General features: G+C 47.0%; 1 protein-coding gene across 2 annotated transcripts in view; it reads right to left on the bottom strand.

The window, feature by feature from the left end:
* Positions 1 to 3,263, bottom strand: part of NOL6 (nucleolar protein 6) — a 14,469-nt gene extending 11,206 nt beyond the window's left edge. For both annotated transcript variants that reach the window (XM_003800282.3, XM_023519340.1), the window contains exons 1-3: positions 3,050 to 3,263; positions 831 to 1,037; positions 630 to 746 (exon numbers count right to left, since the gene is read on the bottom strand). In XM_003800282.3, the coding sequence (XP_003800330.1) occupies positions 630 to 746; positions 831 to 1,037; positions 3,050 to 3,103 (378 nt within the window). In that variant the 5' untranslated portion in view covers positions 3,104 to 3,263. The remainder of the gene's footprint in view (positions 1 to 629; positions 747 to 830; positions 1,038 to 3,049) is intronic.

Here is a 3,263-nt window from a genome sequence, read left to right as displayed (position 1 = left end):
CTTGAGCCCAGGAGTTGGAGGTTGCTGTGTGATGCCATGGCACTCTACCCAGGGGGATAGCTTGAGGCTCCGTCTCAAAAAAAAAAAAAAAAAAAGAAAAAGAAAAAAAAAAAGAAATAATGCCCACACTGAATACCCTATTTAAAATGATAAACCACTCCTGGGTGGCGCCTGTGGCTCAAAGTAGTTAGGGCGTCAGCCCCTTATCCTGGAGGTGGCGGGTTCAAATCCAGCTCCGGCCAAAAAAAAAATTTGATAAACCACTCCCATCCTCCTATATACGTAATCCCTCAGGTCATCCTACTTTTTCCTTTTTCCATAGTGTTTACCACCTTCTAATACTGACATGCAGTTTACCTGTCATGCTTATTATCTGTTATCCATAACCCAACATTAGTGTACAGGTTATTTTGTTTACTGATGCATCCTAAGAACAGAAACAATGCAAGGCACACAAGTAATTCCTGAGTAAATGAATACATGAACAACTGTACTCCCAGCTATACTTACAGGGAAACTGAGCTCTCTAGCATCCCATCCCCTCAAGAAAATATCAAGGCCTTTGTTTGAAATGCCCCCACCAAAGGCTTCTCCTGGGCTTCCCAGTTCCTCCAGGCCACCCTCCTTACCTCTGTCTCAGGGATTGAGGGAACCCTCATGACTCGCTGGTTAATCTCCCGGAGGAAGGCCTCAATCCGATCCTTCTTCTTCTCTGACAGCCTTATTTCCTTTAGTAGCTCCTCTACCTGTAAGAGAGGGAAGGGGAGAGTTCATTGGCCTCAAGGCCCAGGTCTGCCCCTTTAACCTAAGCCCCAGCCGCCCAACAGTACCTGTAAACGAAGCAAGCTGGAATGGAACAGGATTTCAGTCTCCCGAAGGTGATTCAGCTCCTCATTGGTAGGTTCCTTGTACAGCTCTGCCCGGCTGAGCTTCACTGGCTGCAGGACACCCTCCACTGGAGACTTAGACATTGTTCGCTTCCTTGAAGATGCCTTCTTTCCCTCCTTGCCTGTGCTTTCCAGGGCTGGTTCCATCATCTGTGACCAGAGAGGGAAATCCCAATGTGAGGCCATAGATATTTAGCATTTACTGCCTGAGGTGCCACCATTATAGCTTGCAGGTAACATCACCTGCTTCTGTTTCCTCTCTTCATGGGAATCAGATTCTGTAAAACTGAGGATAATCATTACTTGAAGGAACATTACTGAGCTCTAAGCTAAAAATTCCTTGAGTTGAGGGCTCTCTGTCTACCTGACAGCATAAATGTGGAGCTCTATTTGGAGTTGGTAGGGTCAGAAGCTGACTGGACCCTGCCCTAAGTAATGCCCAAGCCCCTTGTAGTTTCAGGTATCATGAATCTAGGAGTTTCCTCTCTGCTGATGTAGGTCAGAAACGTCTTTTTTTTTATATAACAAAAGAGAAACAGTTTATAAATCTTTCCAAAAATTACCTTCAAATTACAAGTGCTTCTCTCACACACATAAAAATATAGATTCACCATTAAACACACAGTAAAATTAAGACTTTTTTTTTTTTTTTTAGAGACGAAGTCTCACTTTGTTGCTCTGGGTAGAGTGATGTGGTGTCACAGCTCACAGCAACCTCCAGCTCTTGGGCTTTAGGCAATTCTCTTGCCTCAGCCTCCCGAGTTGCTGGGACTACAGGCACCCTCCACAATGCCCGGCTATTTTTTGTTGTAGTTTGGCCAGGGCGAGTTTGAACCCGCCACCCTCAGTATATGGGGCCAGTGCCCTACTCACTGAGCCACAGGCGGGGCCCAAGTGTCTGAACTTCTAACAAGCTTATGGGTGATGCCAGTGCTCTGGACCAAGAATATTTTGTCAGACATCCAGTAGGTGGGAAAGCCGGTATTTATTCCAATTCGTCTGTCATGTGAAACCTAGGTGGAGGCCAGAGATTATGTGCAGATTCTAGGTGAGATCAACCCAGCTCTGCATTCTTGGGTATTATAGCCAGGGGAAACATTACCTCATGGAGCTGCTCTAACATAGTCTAAAGCAGTGGTTCTCAAACTGTGGGTCACCACCCCTTTGTAACAATGAAAATACATCCCACATATCAGATATTTAATGATGATTCATAACAGTAACAAAATTACATTATGAAGTAGCAAAGAAAATAATTTTATGGTTGGGGGTCACCACATGAGGAACTGTATTTAAAGGGTCGCGGCATTAGGAAGGTTGAGAACCACTGGTCTAAAGGATATGTCAACCTAAAAGGAAGAAACGTTTCTTCTCTCACAGTGTTCTAGCTTTCTCCATACAGACCTCCCAGAATCTGCTAAAAGACGCTGTAGCAGTCACCGTGGCCCCCAAGAGCAGAAAGAAAAAGCAAGTGGCCACACGTCCCAGCTGGGGCCCCAAGAGCAGAGAAAGAGAAGTCAGGTCAGGAACTTCTCATATGACTTTCCCCCTGCTGCTCAGTACACAGAGAGTGCTCACTGATGATAAGAGCTATAATCTATAGGGCCCCGGAAGATATATTTGGCAGATATTCCATCCTCTCGACAATTCTTGAAGAAGTGCCATCATTCACTGGAGGTTCCGGAGTTGCTATACTAGCACCATGAGCAGACTTCAAGCCAGGTCTGCAGGATGGCAAACTTCTTCCCCTAACACTATAGTAAGGCGGAGAGCCTTACTGGAGTGTTCCAGGAGAGTCACCGTGTGCCCTGTTACAGCGGGAAAAACAGAACTAGACACCAACTCTGTGGAGAGGGGAAGACCCCGCTCAATGTCCAGGAAGGAGGTCGGGTCAAAGAAATGATCCAAGCTGCGGATCTCTTCATCTCTGAGGTGCACAGTTCGCAAAGACTGCAGAGGCTCAATAGACTTTACTGCTTCTGTCCAAATACTGCGAAGCTTTATTTCTCCCAGCAAGCCCTGAGTGCCTCAACGTCCCAGGTTTAAAGCATTAGAGAGCCGTCCTCGTGTCCCTCACCGGTGAGCTAAGACTCTGCTATCTCGTGTCCGGCAGCCAAGGGACGCACATACAGCATATTTTCCTCTCAAATGTCTCAACTTACCTGTGCCTCCCCAGGTGCTCCGCATACTTGCTTTCCAGCAGGCGCTGGCCCCATTACCTTGCGCCCAAGACTCTCCTGCACTACGGATTCAAGGCGAGTACACACACCGCAGTTTCCCACGTGGCGGAAATGCCCAAATCCGGGCGCGTGTCAAGGAAGCCTCATTTCTCAGGACTCCACCCATTCCAGAGCCATTGGGCTACATGGTACCCTA

This window comes from Otolemur garnettii, unplaced genomic scaffold, assembly GCF_000181295.1.
Source record: "Otolemur garnettii isolate 467f Iridium unplaced genomic scaffold, OtoGar3 scaffold00172, whole genome shotgun sequence".
Taxonomy (NCBI): domain Eukaryota; kingdom Metazoa; phylum Chordata; class Mammalia; order Primates; family Galagidae; genus Otolemur; species Otolemur garnettii.
The sequence above is the reverse complement of the archived record's forward strand: the minus strand, read 5'-3'. Positions and strand labels throughout refer to the sequence as shown.